Source organism: Phacochoerus africanus, chromosome 3 (assembly GCF_016906955.1).
Source record: "Phacochoerus africanus isolate WHEZ1 chromosome 3, ROS_Pafr_v1, whole genome shotgun sequence".
Lineage (NCBI taxonomy): Eukaryota > Metazoa > Chordata > Mammalia > Artiodactyla > Suidae > Phacochoerus > Phacochoerus africanus.
The window spans coordinates 168,995,287-169,011,081 of record NC_062546.1 but is presented as its reverse complement, the minus strand read 5'-3'; the positions used below and the strand labels follow the sequence as shown (position 1 = coordinate 169,011,081).

Sequence of the window (15,795 nt, the reverse complement as noted above, 5' to 3'; positions counted from 1 at the left end):
GAGATTAGAATGAGGAGGAGGGTTAGGAAAAGGAAAGGAGAAATCTCTAAAAAGTACATGGGGCGCCACTGAGAAGGGCCTTGGATTTCATCCTCTAGGCACTGATTTTTTAAAAATAGAAGAGTGATATTAGACGTATGCCATTCACTTAACCTTTTTAGGTCTAGGTTTCACACCCTTAAAGTGTTTGATGAGATATATTTCAGATTTCCTTTTAGCTTTGAAACTATGTTTTATAATTATAAAGCCAGTCCATTAGATATATTAAATACTCTATATTCTTTAATTTATATTACATCAATAAAAACCATAATATCTATGAAGAAAATATTTTTTCCATACAAAAAAATTGTGTTGTCACAGATAGTTACTTTCATTATAATGAACAAAATACAATATATTCTTATGAATACATTTGGTATTTATTTTAAGGCTGGAGATACTTGAGAAGATCAAATTATTTTGCAGACTATGCAGTCTTCCAATTGGTTTATTCCTACGTCAATAACTATTTTAGGTTGCATCCAGGATAAATTTTTAAAATATCTCTTCAGCAAACTTTTCTACTATTTTTACTTTTACCAATAAATTTTAGACAATCTAATTAGATCTGAGTAGTTTAACATATGCTTTATAATTTGAATAAGTACTTCAAAAATATTGTGTTTTAGGGAAGTAAACACATTAATAAATGAAGAAAATGCAAAGATTACCAATTGTTTGAATTTTACTTGAGTAAATTAGTAGCTATCAAGTGGATATTTGATTTTGATTTATGTAATGTATTTTCATTACTTATTTGTCATTTAATATTTGAAATTTAAATTCAGCTTTAAAATATGGGTAGCTGAGACCACTGCTGTAGATCAGTTCTGTTGTCATTCATAATTTAAGCCCATAGATCAAATGGAATAAAATAAAATCAAATGAAAAGGAAAAAAATCAAATGGGAGGTGCAAAAAAGAAAAATGGGCCCCATATTTAAATAAAATACAGACATCTCCTATGAGATACACTGCCATCCTTTTGCCCCAAATGGAGAAATGAAGATACTGATGTCAAAAGCGACAGGGGCACTGAGAAGGGCAGAGCTGTATTACAGTCTTCTGAACTGCTTAGTGATAAATAAACCACTTTCATCCTTGCCTGTTGTCTGACTATAATTGTCTACTTTATTGCATCTTTTTGAATCCCTTTGTTGTTCTTCCTCTGAATCTTTACCTTTCTGTTTTCTGTGCCACGTTTCCAGAAGTTAAAGATCTTGATGGATCGTTTCAGATTTGAATGTCCATTTGTATTTTCTTCCACAGAAATCACTATTAAAATCCATCCAATAGTTTGAAAATAGTGTGGACTTTCTATGCTTGTGTTTTGAGACAGCATCATGGACTTGATTCAAGATAGGTTAATTTTCATAAGATAACTTGGTATGATGTTATAAAAAAGATTTCAAACCCCCACAAAAGTAATTGAACTAGTCAGTGGTTTTGAAAGGCACCTTAGGGTTCAGAGAGGGGCCATGGAAGAAGCAGTATCGAGGACAAAGTGTAGGACCGCAGGGACACCCCCACTGCCCACTGCTAACCCACTTCATCACAAACTCTGCTTCTGGAGTTCCCCAGCGTGGCACAGCGAAAACGAATCCGACTAGGAACCATGAGATTTCGGGTTCGATCCCTGGCCTTGCTCAGTGGGTTAAGGTTCTGGCATTGCCGTGAGCTGTGGTGTAGGTTGCAGACACGGCTCAGATCTGGTGTTGCTGTGGCTCTGGCATAGGCCGGCAGATGTAGCTCCGATTCAACTCCTAGCCTGGGAACCTCCATATGCCTCAGGTGCAGCCCTGAAAAAGACAAAAATACAAAAAAACAAAACCAAAACCAAACTCTGCTTCCACCTCTACTGCTTATTTGTTCTAGATCTGACACTGTTTGAACAAACATTAAAAGGAGGTGCCGGATAATCTTTAAGGCCCATTCTGACTTGAAGTTCTATGAATTTTTTTTTCCAAATCTTTTCTGAAAATGTAGAACTTTAAATAAAAGAGAGGCACAAGATAGGACAAATAAAACATTAAAAACAACAGCACCAGAAATTTAGCTTTTCCACTTCTTCCTATGAAATTAGACATTTTCTACTTAAAAGTGATGGAAGAAAAATTTAAAAAGTCAAATCCCTTCAAAAACTGAGATCTAGTAAAAGACAAACAAATCAGCAGGAAAACCTCTGTTCAAACCTTCAGTTAGAACATCCTGCAGAGACAGATCTTGGAGATTTGCCTGAGAGCAAAACTGGTACTCTCCAGAATGGCTCCTTTTCAAAGCAAGGGATGGCTCTGAACACACATGGCAGTTAGGACATGTGGACATCACAGGATGCTTCTGTTCAGGGTCTCTGATTCCTGTGTACACAGAAGGTTACCCTCCTGGTATCACTAAGAGTTGACATTCACTCGCATATATAGAGGACATTAAACAACACAGAAGTGTCTACAAGTACACAGAGCATAACTGGACACTGCTGGGCTGTCACAAGTAAAACTTTAATAAAAGTTGACCTGCTGGGCTGTCACAAGTAAACTTTAATAAAAGTTGACCCACTGGTTGGAAATTTTAAGTAAATGTTTATTTTTAAAATTTTTAAAATTTTTTTGTTTTTTGTCCTCTTTAGGGGCGCACTTGCAGCATATGGAGATTCCCAGGCTAGGGGTCCAGTCGGAGCTGTTGCTTCCTGCCTATGCCACAGCAACAGCAACAGCAACGCCAGATCCAAGCCGCGTCTGCAACCTACACCACAGCTCATGGCAACACCGGATCCTTAACCCACTGAACAAGGCCAGGGATCGAACCCGAAACCTCGGTTCCTAATCGGATTCGTTTCCATTGTGCCACAACAGGAACTCCAAGTAAATGTTTATTGATTGAACCTCATAATACAACAAAAATTCATGTTACTTAGGGGAAAATGTTTCTAGAAACATTCTCAGCATTTTTCTGGATATCAGAAGATACATTTTGTGGATTTTCAGTTTTAGAAATAATCTTAATGTAGTCCCATAAATTAAGACAAATTTTCAGCCAAAACTCAAAGGCTATTTTAGGGATTGCTCTTCATCTACAGTATAACTAATAGGTATTTAAACAACAACAACAACCAAAAAACAGCTTTGCAGAAGGGTTCTGGGAGACACTTCATTCCATTCAGCACCTAGCCTCCATAATAAAAGAATGCCCACATGGAAGGTAGAAAAGGCAAAGAAGGAATTAAGGGATGAATGGATCATAGTCTTTCACTTTTTGGTTAGTTACATGAGTTACATGGCTGCAAATGAATAGAATGCATAAAAAATTATTCCAATTTAAGCTAACGATTATGCTTACATTGTAGTCTACTGGTCTTTCATGATAAAGAGAACAGCCAACTAAAGAGGAAGAACCCAGTCCCTACTGTGTAAAGAGAAAGACATTTCCCAAATATTAAGATGAAAACTTGTTAATTTGGAGAATTGCGCCATTTTTATCCTCCTTCAGTAAGACAAAAACGGCTAAAGATCATTTCCCATTATTAAAGCAGAGACGTAAGGGCAATGGAGCTATTTCTGTTAGTTGCTATAACTTCCTTCTGGATATCAAGCTCCTTTTCTTCACTTAAAATAAATGAATAACATAACTTCCCCCACTCCAAACTAAAAATGGCAGCAGTGAGACTCATTTGCTATTTTAGAAAATGACTAATGGACGCATATTTCATAATGTCACATGATTCAAATAATTTAATACTCACAAGCAATTAAAACCACTTCTGCACTTGTCCTAGGATGACAACTCAAGTCACTCTTTTTTAATCCTTCATTTGTCAGACCACATTTATACGGAAGAGCAATAAAATTTTCTCATATTCCATGAGGAGGGAAGAAGGCAGAATGAAATCTGACACATAGTGCAAAAATATGCTGAAATTATAATCTTAAAACAATTGCACTAGGAAATTAGACTTCTATCTTTCTGAGGGAAATTCTCTACTCATAGTTCCCCGAACACAGATAAATGCTAGCATACGAAAGGAGAAAACAGATTCATTGCATTAATTAAAATACTCTTTAAAACATTATTTCAAAATTACATAGCACAATAGAAAACTTTCTAATTACCACTTTCTGAAATGTGTCATGTGTATAGGTAATGAAATGTATTGAGTTGGTAGAGTTGATTTCTTTTACTTGTTCTAATAACGGTTTGCCTTCTTTTGGGATAAGCTGGCCAAGTCTCCTATATGTGGAAGCCTAGGAAACTCTTTAACAAACTATAAATTTTGTGTATCCTCTGGCCTGGGATTTTCTACCCTTGATATTTTTAGTTTTGTTGTCCATTTGGGGGACTAGAAGAGAGGCTACAGGCAGAGTGGTGCAGTTTCCTCTCAACCCTACAACCAGAAACGGGCTGGCAGGAAGAGGTACATAAACACAGGACAGGGATCAGGATGAGGTGAGTGTGACTGAGTCGAGCAAGTGTCTTAAGTTTTTGATATTTTGTTCGGCACTGATTTCTTATTTTGTATTAATTTCAACTTCTTAAAATATTGCATTTACTGAATTTTTTGGCATCCACTTACCTTTTGTGCCCAAGCTAAATGCCTATGTTCCTCAACCAAGTCTCAGCCCCACTCAAGCAGCACTGCGCTCTGGATTAAAGAAGATCTGTGGAACAACACCAGAGAGCACAACCTCTCCCTTTTACCCGCCTCGGCTGGAATGGGCCATGGGAGGCTTATACAAGGACTGCATTCTCCCTGCTTGCAAAGATGAAAATGAAGAGTACAGAAAAGTGTCCATTCTGCCTCATAGGGAGTGTTAGGAAGCATTTGCCATTGATGGAACTGACCCTAGGACTTGTAGCTGTTCTCTCTTCCAGTGTTTATTCATTTCTGGACAAAACCCAGAATGAGCCAAAAGAACTAATGCCCCAAACGTGGACTTATTAGCAGGAGAAACGAGGAGTCAGAATAACACATTCATCCAAAAAGTATGAAAAAAATCCCTCCAAAGCATGCTAAGTTAAATAAAAGTGAGAGGCTTGAAGTACATACATTATAAGTGTGACATAAACTCTTTTAAAGCGTGAAATGGGCAGGATTACATGTGATAGAGCTAAACTAACACCAGGGGTACTTTTCCATTCTTGATGAGAACAAAATAATACCTTCAACCTCATTGCTAAACACCTCATCAGACTTACTGTTATCTGTCTCCTTGTATTTTTTGCAAAGATATGCTTATAGTCTTCTGGCAGGGGCAGATGCTGTCCCCGCTTCAAAAAGGAACTCTGGGACCCTGCTTTCTCTCCATTTGTGTTTAACTTGAGTAGAGTGGAGAAAGGGACTAAGGTTTATTGAATAACTCCTCGGTGTTGATGCTTTCAGAAGCATTATCTTTTTTTTTTTTTGGCCACCCTGTGGCATATGGAGTTCCCAGGTCAAGGATCCGATCTCAGCCGCAGCTGCAACCTACTCCACACAGCAATACCAGACCCTTAACCCACTGTGCCAGGGATTGAACCTGCATCCCAGTGCTGCAGAGATGCCAGACCCTTAACCCACTGTGCCAGGGATTGAACCTGCATCCCAGTGCTGCAGAGATGCCAGACCTTTAACCCACTGTGCCAGGGATTGACCTGCATCCCAGTGCTGCAGAGATGCCACAGATCCTGTTGTGCCACAGCAGGAACTCTAGAAGCATTATTTTACTAGGTGCCCCAGCGGCCCTAGAAGAAAGAAATTCTCATGGAGAGGATTAGGAGATGTAGGGAAGAAGATCTGGTTCTGGTAGAACCATGAAGCCCCTGGCTGTCACACTGATTTTAATGGAGGGATATGATAAGACTAGGTGTAATGTCACTACTCTTTGATTTCAGAAAACTGTCTCATCATGGGGTTGTTTGGAAAGGTGAAGTACAGGGAATTCAGTTCTAGTGTTCTCTATGGAAGGAAACTATGGATACTGCAGTTCTTTTTGGAAACTGGAAGCTAAAGCTATAGGCAATAAAATTGCTTAAAAGGAAGGAAGAGAAAATTGGGAGGTGTTGATCTGATTGAAAAGCTTTCAAAATCATCTGCTGACATTAGATGGGTATTGGTTTTAAGGCATTAGCATGAGTATAAATCTATTTTATGCATCTCTATGCAGATTCAATAGAAAAAAATCCTAAATATATATTTAATTCCTTAGGGTCCCAAAGCACTTTGAGGATTTAAACTGATAAGCCAACCTCAAAGGGACTGATTCTTGCAACTAAAACACAGACACCTCTGGGGTGAAATGTGGCAACAGTTTGACAGGCATAGCAGTAGCTTAGGCCAGAAAGTATTTATCCAATTAAAATTATGGGATGAATTTTGGCTGGCAGAATGTAATTACCAGCCTTGGAATGGATCCAGGATCCTGAGGTTAACACCCCTCCTCTTGCCAACAACCCTCCTACCTGCCAACACTCTGAGATGGAGAAGGCTGGATCTGACACAATCGCACATAATACTGTTGTGACATCTAAGTACAATGATGATGATGTGAGAAGCATCATGAACCTGATTTTTTTTAACACTCATTATGTTACTTATTTTTATGCCACATTAGGCTAGAAACCAAATGTCCACATAAATGTTAATTTCCTCAAATGTGTTTAAAAAGTATAATTAGAAAATAAAAAATAGATTTAAAAATTAATTTATTCTGCCAAAGTAGTTATTTAGTGATTATTTCACTTCAGGAACAAAATTGGATCAAAATGGTGACATTTAATCCTTGCTATATTAAAAAAAAAAAAAAAAAAAAGCAGGTCCTGATTTTTTGGAAGAGAAACGTATTCTCAAGGTTCACTGGCCTAGAAAAAAAAGGAAAGCTTAATGCCCGGTTCCTACTCCTAAATGAATGGGTAAATGCAAGTACTGCTTTTGTCCTGGGGAGGGTCCCATTCATAGTCACAAAATCTCGTGGTCAGTATTTCTCAGGAGGGAATTTATTAAAGGGATGTGTGAGGGGTGTGTGTGCGTGTGTGTTTGTGTAGCCAGAGAAAAGAGCCCCCTGCTGGTGTATGATCAATGAGTAATGACCTCATCATGAGTCTCATGCTTTTTTTTTTTTTTTTGGCCCCTCTGCATGCGGAAGTTCCCAGGCCAGGGATCAAACTGCGCCACAGCAGTGACAACGCCCACTCCTTAACCGCTAGGCTACCAGGGAACTCCTCTAATGTCCTGATTTACGGGAGAATTGTGGAGAATTCCAAGATAAAGCAAATGGGGTGGGAAGGCAACTCTAGAAAGAATGTTAAGCTCCTCCGGACACCAACCAGCCTGCGGGCGGGTGAAGTGGGGCAGGAAGGAGACCTGGGAGCTGGCTCCGTCCGCGGGACTAGAACGCGCTCGCGGACCCAGGAGGCGGGGCCGGCTGCGGAAGCTGCGCGTCGGTCACGCGCAGCAACTCCAACTTGGGTCGTCAAACCCCGCCGCCCTCCGCGCACTCAAGCGGGTCCCTTAAAACCGCCGAGGGTCCGGCGTGGCTGAAGGCTCGAGGTGGGCTCCTGACAGCCTCGCCGCCGCCGGCCGCACTTTGCTGCCAGGACCCGCCTTCGTGGACGCTGATCCCCCTGCTAGTGTCCATCCCGGCGCCCTCAGCGAATCTTTCAAGATATACCCTTTGGCCTGCGTGGCTCTGAGTCACCCCACACTGTAACCCGAGCGGGACGGCGCAGGGCGTCCCAGCGGCGCATCTTGCCGCTGACCTAGTGCTACAGCCGCCTTGGCGAACCTCTGCAGCCCCAAAGGTGCTAACTGCGGTGCGTGCGCAGAACGCAGGTGATCTGGAGAAATCTTCGCAAACTGCTCTGCGCTGGCCAGTTCCTCCCGAGGGAGGCAGGTTGGTTTTAGGTCTCGCCAGAAGTAATCCCAAAGGTGACTGAAGGGGTGGGCGGACTAGGATCATACCCTCAAACCACAGTGTTTGGGGTCTTGTTTTGGGTCACGTTCTTAGAGGAGCAAGGACAGAAAGACTTATCCTTTTTAGTAACAAGCCTGACTCCGCGCCAAAAGCCTGATATTACTGCTAATTTCAGCTTTTGCAGAGAAGGTAGATTTTTCTAACAGCATCTTTGTGTGATTTAGCTGTCCACAGGGAATCAAAATGTGGAATGGGAGGATGAAACTAATCCTTTCTTTTGCACTGTTAGGGGTTGCCATAAACACCATTTGTTAAAATGCATAATTATGTTGGGAAAGTGCCTGATGAGACAATTAAGCTACATAAACACACTGAAAACAAATGAAAGCCAGAAGACGCCCACACCCCTTGTGTAAAGCAATTTTTTGTTTACATAAAAACTAGCGAGGTCTGAGCTGCTTTGTTACAACAGTGTTATTAATATCTACAATAACCTAATGACCTCATTTTTGTGAATTTTCAATCATCAGATGATGGTCACAATATGAAAACCTGAGCTAGCCATGAAGGCCTGTACCCCCTCGAGGTTAAAGTGATCAGGCCAACAAACAGTCCTAGTGAACAGGAGCCGGTGGATTTATGTGTGGAGAACACTATCAATTGTACCACAGCATATTAGCTTAAACTCATGAGCTTAACTGTTTGTCTCAGAATTGGGTACCATTTCCTAGAGCAAAGCCCATGTGGAGAACAGTACCTGACACAGAATGTCCCTCATCAAACTTTTGCTGAAGGAGTTCACAAGGGCCACATTCACTTTTAGCTATATTTAAAAGAGGCCAAAATACATGATGGCCTGATCTTGGAAAGGGGAATTATTTTCTTTTTGTTTTGAGATATTTAAATTTCCTTAGTTCGTAGTATCATTTGAAGTATAGAAAGATAACTAGTTGAAAAATGCCATTCTAGCATGCTAAAGAGAATCAAAGCAGCCCCTAAAGCTTGTGTAATCAATTCATTTTCCACAGAATCAGCCACATTTTTGGCTGAATATTGAGTAACATTATCAGAGTGCATGTCAGCTTTCAGTTCAAGATGCAGAGTCCTTTGAAAAGATTTTAAACTGATTTAGGAACTATGGAGACCAAAGTACAAGAGGAACTTGGTCAAATAGCTGTCATTTAAAGCCCCCCAATGAGTCCCTTTTATTTGTTCATATATTGCCCATTGCATGGCCCATAGAGATAATCTTTCTTTCTGCCAGAAGAATAGTTTTTGTAAGAATCAGCATATTAAATAATCTCTCTCATTTCTCTTTTCTGCATTTCCCCAGTAAGTCTCATTTAACAAAAGGATCATGCTTCTTCAAAAACAGGATTAAACTAAGAAAGACAGTACTTCAAAGGGAGTAACATACTTTAATTAAAAAGTTCACTGACATGACAGAAAAAAAACTTGACAGATATTTTCTAGTATTGTTATTATCTTCATATATTTATGTGTGCATGACCACATAGGCATGATTTCCTGGTTGAGTCAATCTGAGGATTTTATCCTTTAGGTGTTACCTGGGAATGAAATAGTGAAGTATTCATGTTATGACTGCCTGGTTTCTGAAAAGCTATGAGTACTTTAACCTTTATGGATGTGAAAATAATGAATGAACTACAGAAACGAAAATAAACTCATTTTTCTCCTATTCTAGAAAAAAATCACCATGTCCTCTTCCAGACTGGGGCTCCGTTTGGCTGCCTGTTTATTAAACATTTCAGAAGCCAGAAGAAAATACATTGTTGAGAATGTCGCGAAAGCAGCTCTTCTTGAAAGAAATGGTGGGAACAATGGACAATTGAAGTGAATATGTAGGGTTTGGAAAATGCAGTCATTTTTGTACTCTGTTAACAGAATCTAGAGAACACTCTTCTTTCTTCCTGGATTTCCTGCCTTGTTTGTGGGCTGTTACATCTTCTGTAGGACTCCAGGATACTGAATAGATCAGTTACTCAGATGTGCACATATGCTCTTTTCCAAACGCCTGCATACGATCAGCAGCACATTTCTTCACATTGGCGAGTGTCTGAAATGCACGTGGTTCAGGATATTAACAGGCTCCTGAGGAAGATGTATTTACATAAAGGTTTAATGTTTCCCTCGTGGGCCATTTATATGATCATTAATAGAATGAGTGTAATTGTGCATTATGCTTTTTATTCAATAAGTTAAATAAAAAATAAACTTGCCAAATACCAAGTACTTTTCAAAGCACTCCTGCCAGCAAAGCCCATGCTATCATTACAGCATTAATACTCTACTCCATTTTTTTTCTGTATAAAGACTCTTAGGCAGTTGCATTTAAGTGATGTGTGTAAGAATACTTAGTGATTCAGAAGACTGAGCTGAAGCCTTCTTACTCCTGGGGAGTATTTACTATAAGAGAGACTACTTTTTTTTTCTTTAACCCTTGGTAAAATGTCCATGTGATGACATAAAGTTCTAGATATCCTTTGTTTTTACTTACACGCACACACACACATACACTCAGAACACAGTTTATGTACAGACTTACAGTCATTTAAATAAAAATGCTTTGCTATTAAATCAGCAGCTTTTGGGGAACAGGTGATCATTAGGATTATAGCCCTAAAGCGTTTGAGATGGTCATTTTTGATTTTGTTACTGTTCTTCACGAGAAAGCAGTGTTCTCCCCCAGCCCATTTCTGACACTGAGCACATTTAAGTTACTGTCTTACAACTTTGCAGGAGTTGGAAATGTCTATGAAAATTCCTGATAATTGCTGATAAGACAACTCCTCCAGAGTCAGTGTGCAGCTGTGCTTTTGCACTCTCTTTGCGAGAAGAGCCAGATTGGGCCCCTCATTGTCAGATAGTACATCTAATGGGATTGGGCGAATGTTCAGAGACACAGTCTGTGATTAAGTGACTGGGCAGAGACATTTGTGGAAGCCACACACTGATGAACGCCTGGGTCTCAACTCACACTTTTTATCAGCTTATTAGTGGCAGCAGCTCAAATGGAATTATAGCTATTATACTCCATTACAAATACCAAACAATTTACTTCTGCTGAGATTCATACTGACAGCTCCTCCTGCCAGCAGTAATTTTTTTTTCTGTGTGCATGCTTAAGAAATTGCAGGAGAGAATGTTTCATTCTTTCTGCATTTGATTCAATTGAATCATCTGAAACTGAGAATAAAAGCTTTTCAGAAGATTTAGGTAAAAAAAAATATCATCTCTTTTCTTCTAGAAGCTTAAGCATATTGAAGAAAATACATAAAAAAGGAGTTTGTCTCGTCTTGTCTCTGTTCCATCTTTCAAAGTTTTTAAAATGCAGGGAAGGTAGCACTAGTTAAGAAAATGACCTGTTGTTTTACAAATATTTTAAAGGCATTTATTTTTAAATGAGTGGAATCAGCTATATCACCTTTATTTTTTCCAGTTAAGCAATATGAAAACATTTAAAAGGCCTAGAACGTCTTATGTAAAAAAAACTTGAGTTGTAAATTTGAGACCTACACCAGGGTAGGGCTCTACAGATGCTCATTTGGCTACAAGTGAGTGACATAAGTTTATCTTTTCATGTTATTAAAATTAATCATGGAAGGCTGCTGTAAGCTCTGTAGTTCCTGAGTGTAACTTATTTTTCCTGTCCTCTGAAAAGATTAATTGTTAAGCTGCCAGGGGACAGGGCAACAAAGGTATAATGGCATAGTGAAAGGCTTAATTACCGCCTGAAAACTTTTGTCCTGCACTTTGAATTTGCTTTTGTAGGCATACGAGGGATTTTTAAGGAGCCTGAACCAGGCTTGTAAACTTCAAAAATAACTACTAGGTTATGTGTGGCTGCCATACTAGAGCATGGCAGCTTTCTCCTCCAGGTTACACATTCAAGTGAGTCACAAGCCACTGAAGGCTGGAAGTCGTTAACATCTGAAGGCTGTTGGTGGCCTCTGAAAAGGAGATGGTGGAGTGAGAACAGTTTCTAATAGGCAGGTGCATATATCCCAGAAACCTCTGCTCCAGACACTAATTGGCCTATCCTAGTTTTTCCAGATGTTAGGTTTTGATCCAGACAGTTTGATTTCTGGGTTTTGGAGGGAAAAATTGACAAGGACTAGAAGATGAGCTTGAAAAGGATCAGAATTTAGAGTGATATGATTTGGTGATTGAATGAAAAGGCTACCATCTCAGACTGAATTAAGAGAACTTTGGCAAATTCAGTAGCAAGTTCAGGAGAAGGTCTATTAGCCGCTGAGGCTTCGTGCCTGAGCTGAGCCATCAGCCTGTGTAGGAAGATGCTGTTAGAAGTAGACATGAGTTTCGTGATTAACTGATGTCACTTTAGGAAGTTCCCGTTGTGGCTCAGCAGTTATGAACCCGACTGGTATCTGTGAGGATGCAGGTTCAATCCTTCGCCTCACTCAGTGGGTTGGGGATCCAGTGTTGCTGTGAGCTGTGGTGTAGGTCACAGATGCGGCTCGGATCCCAAGTTGCTGTGGCTGTAGGCTGGCAGCTGTAGCTCCAATTCAGCCCCTTCCCTGGGAACTTCCATGTGCCGAGGGTGCAGCCCTAAAAAAAAAAAGAAGGAAAGAAAATTGATGTCACTATGAAGGCCATCCCCCCAGAATTTTACTGTTAAACTAAATTTAATTGTGTTGGAAGAAATAAAGTATTAAGGTTTCATCACAGAAGAAAAATCTTGCACTTACGTGTTTTTTTCTTTATAGGACAGAAACATCCTAATGTATCAGTGCTCAATATATTTTCTGATCATGAATACAACAGATCAGTCATTACAATAGCAGCTTCTGTTGATGAGTTAGGTAAGATTTTATTTTCTTTTTTTTACATATGCCTTTTGGCAAAGGGTCAGCTTCAGGAAGGCCTGAATATTCCTTAATTATTTCCTGTGTTAATCTGAATACTCCTCACCATTACTGTGGAGGTCTACCTCAAGTTGCATTTCATCATTTTTTCTGAACGTGTACATCAAACATTTCCCATTTCTTTTTCATTAGAATAAACCCAGAATCCACTATTTAATAACATTCTTTCCCTGAAGCTTATCACATATCCTTTGTGGTTAAGAAAAATTCTTCGGGTTTTAACCTGTGAAGTAATAGTATTGACGTCAGCCTTGATTTCACTGATAAGTTGACATGGAATGAAGCATGCTAAGCAGTTGTGTTTTGAGTCAGAAGCCTGAAATCTTAAATTGGTCCATTGGGTGAAATGAAATGGGTTTTGTGTCTTCTTTTGTGAAATTTAGAAGGAGAGTTTGAATTTGAAGGATCATAATTGTTTAAACAAAACCCTGTATTATCTTAGTATTGCTTGGTTAAGGGTTTAAATTATTATTATCATTATTATTATTATTATTATTGTTATTATTTTGGCCACTCCAGCAGCATGTGGAAGTTCCTGGGCCAGGAAGCATAGACCTGGTTATCTTCTCTGTTATCTCTCTTGCTAAATGATCATAGTGCACTCTAATGAAAACTCAATAATAACATAACACTCTGAGGTGTCTATAATATGTATTTAGATAGAATAATTAAATGAAAATTCTAATTCCTGGACAAGAGCAAAACTAAAATACTTAACACTATTAAAAATTTATGTGTGTATTTTAATATAAATTCATAAAACATTCTGAAAATAACAAGGATTTTTATCAGATTAATTTGATAAAGTTGAAAAAAATTAATTGATTATAAAAAATACAAAGTTTTTTTAGACTAATAAGCTTTGCATGCTTTCTCCACTTTGGGGAACACTGAGCTGGAAGAAGTGTAAAACTTTATGACACTTGGGAGGTGGGGAGAGGCAAAATGTTGGCTCTTTCATTTTTCTTTATTTTGGATGAAAAAACAATCTTCTATACAGATTACAAAAGAAGAACAACTGGCGGGACAGTAATAATTGTAAATGTTTCTTTAGACGCAATTGAAAAGTTAATGTTTATTTTCGGCAATTTTATACGTTTAAGGTGATTCTGTTCTGGCTGCCTGCTTGGAGGCCTTTCGGTCTATTGATATGGAGGTTCAGGATGGGATCCATCCTTGCCTGGGAGCAGTCGACCTGATTCCTGTTTACCCTCTCTGTGGTGTTGGAGTGGAAGAGTGTGGAGCTGTGGCCAGAAGTAAGAGAAGGTTTGGGGTAGTGTGTTATTCCTTAATGGAAACCGTTCTTACAAATCAGAACAGCTTGTGACAATATAAGCACTCCTCAGTTCCCTGGGAAAAGCTGACCTTGAAGAATTGTATCAACAATAAGCTTCCACAGGTTGCAGTAGCACACTGTGTCTTTGGGACTCACCCTTCCACCTTCCACCCCAGGACGTTGTGGAACATTAAATGCTGTGGGCTGCAGCAAATCAATCATTTTTGACCCTTACAAATTCACGATAGATCATGAGGAAAGAACAGTAGTTTCTAATGAGTTCCTTCAACTCTTCAGGGCAGAGCGATGCTATGCTTTGCCCATCTGTGTCCTATTTCCTTGAGCAGGGGTAATGATGAGGTTGAAAACCCACTTAAATGTTAACTCCTACCCCTTTTTCCCCTGATTTTTTTTTTTTTCCTTGTGCACAACTCCCTTTAAGATTTTATTTAGAACTGAACTGTCACAGGCTAGATTTCAGCTGCAGGGGTGAATTTAATTTGGAAAATTTGAGCTATGTCACTTGAGGTGTTTTTGAATTAGGCAAATTGGGAGAAAAGAAAGCCCTTTTGCCTGGACTGTCTAGCTGCACCATGGTTAATTATGAGATGCAGAGGCTCATAACCTTTGGGGAAAAGTCTGCCTTAGGATGATTGCATACTTCTCTGAATGACCTCAGAAATCCCTCTATGGCGTTGCCTCATTTTTAGGTAAGAGTGAATTGTCTAACGTTTGGGATATAGATTTGGACTCCAGCTGAGCTGTGTCAGGCACTAGAAATAGGCAACAAGACTCGTTCCCAAAGGTGTGCCTCACTGCTTGTGCTGCTTTATAGTGTGACATGACAATCTATGGATCATTTCCCAGGAAAATCTTGGCCCAAAATTTGCTTTACTTTTCACATAAGAAAGAGTTAAAATTCAGAGTGGGGAAAATATGTTTCACACAAAAATGAAGAATTCAGAATTGTCCAGACCAGAATGATGATTTTAATTGTCTTCCAAACAATTATGTCCAATTACATTAAATCTCAAATTAGCTAGTACATGAAGTTCTTCATTACATCAGGACTAGTCCGCCCAGATGTTCATCCTGCGTAGGAGACAGTTGACAACAAGAGGGTCTGGACATAGTATTTCTCCCTTCCCTTGCCCTTTAGCTTCATTGGCAGCTACTGTACCTCATGATTTAAACATGGACATTTCTAATTAAATGAGAGCTCAGCTGCATTCTTGAACTAATTTATAACATTCGATTTGAAATGTAATAGCTTCAATCTTCATTTGATTAAAAACAGTCATATACTGTACATGGTTACTATTTTGATGCTCCAACATGCAGTTTTTATTTTTACATTCTCTTTTCCACACAGCTGTTCATCTAATATCATCCAAATTTTCTAAGTTTTTTTTTGGGGGGGGTGGTTACAGCATACTCAGGCATTCTTATGAGTCAGAAGTATTTAAATTCTAGAATCTTACTGTTTTCAGAACAGCAGAGGGATGTTTTTCACTAAGGTAACCCCTTCTTAGGAAGTTCCCAGGCTAGGGGTCTAATTGGATTTGTAGCCGCCGGCCTACACCACAGCCACAGCAATGCCAGATCCGAGCCACGTCTGCGACCTACACCACAGCTCATGGCAACACTGGATCCTCAACCCACTAAGCAAGGCCAGGGATCGAACCCGA

The 15,795-nt window shown here is 39.3% G+C and overlaps 1 protein-coding gene across 3 annotated transcripts in view; it reads left to right on the top strand.

Annotated features, from left to right (window-relative positions):
• The window catches only part of FTCDNL1 (formiminotransferase cyclodeaminase N-terminal like), a 178,336-nt gene that overhangs the window by 40,199 nt on the left and 122,342 nt on the right, over positions 1 to 15,795 (top strand). For 2 of the 3 annotated variants that reach the window (XM_047773165.1, XM_047773163.1), the window contains exons 1-4: positions 7,448 to 7,903; positions 9,630 to 9,756; positions 12,673 to 12,768; positions 13,935 to 14,087. In XM_047773165.1, coding sequence (XP_047629121.1) covers positions 9,642 to 9,756; positions 12,673 to 12,768; positions 13,935 to 14,087 — 364 coding nt within the window. In that variant the 5' untranslated portion in view covers positions 7,448 to 7,903; positions 9,630 to 9,641. Of the gene's footprint in view, positions 1 to 7,447; positions 7,904 to 9,629; positions 9,757 to 12,672; positions 12,769 to 13,934; positions 14,088 to 15,795 lie in introns of those variants that run through there. The other variant, XM_047773164.1, reaches the window with a different exon arrangement.